This window comes from Opisthorchis viverrini, assembly GCF_000715545.1.
Source record: "Opisthorchis viverrini unplaced genomic scaffold scaffold23426, whole genome shotgun sequence".
NCBI classification, from domain to species: domain Eukaryota; kingdom Metazoa; phylum Platyhelminthes; class Trematoda; order Opisthorchiida; family Opisthorchiidae; genus Opisthorchis; species Opisthorchis viverrini.
The window spans coordinates 1-471 of NW_008766466.1; the positions used below are offsets into that span (position 1 = coordinate 1).

The 471-nt window shown below is 45.4% G+C and overlaps 1 protein-coding gene across 1 annotated transcript; it reads left to right on the forward strand.

Annotated features, from left to right (window-relative positions):
* Positions 1-103: 103 nt before the first annotated feature.
* Positions 104-307, forward strand: T265_12379 (hypothetical protein; the record flags this gene model as incomplete). The annotated part of the gene is made up of 1 exon (XM_009179891.1): positions 104-307. The coding sequence occupies one exon, from the start codon at positions 104-106 to the stop codon at positions 305-307; it is 204 nt and encodes a 67-aa protein (XP_009178155.1).
* Positions 308-471: the final 164 nt, after the last annotated feature.

Sequence of the window (471 nt, forward strand, 5' to 3'; positions counted from 1 at the left end):
AATACGGTGTGGGAATTGAAAAGTCAAATACATGAGCACAGTGACAGATCGCTGAATACAAAAGACCAAAATTTCCGTCTCAGAACGTTTTTCAACTACAAAAATGAAGAAAGATTCAATAATTGGAATCCATGACCCGGCGGACAGCCGAAGTGTTCGAGCTAGTCAAAATAGACCATGGAAATCTGCTGCAGTGGGTGCAACATCGCCGTGCAAATACTCTCGTGATGCCAGCTCAGTTCTCACGTGCCAAACGAATCGACGGCCAACGACCGTCCGTCATATGGAGACGGCTGATCAGCAGTGACAAACAAGGACACATACATTCGGCTCTCCTAATCTCAACATAGACCTGCAGGTCCAACTATGATGCTGACCAATCGGGATACTGCATAGAATGTTGGCTGTTTCAATGCTAACACCGATTGACACGTATTCCTTTAATAGATAGGTCGGCTATTGCTGAAGGCT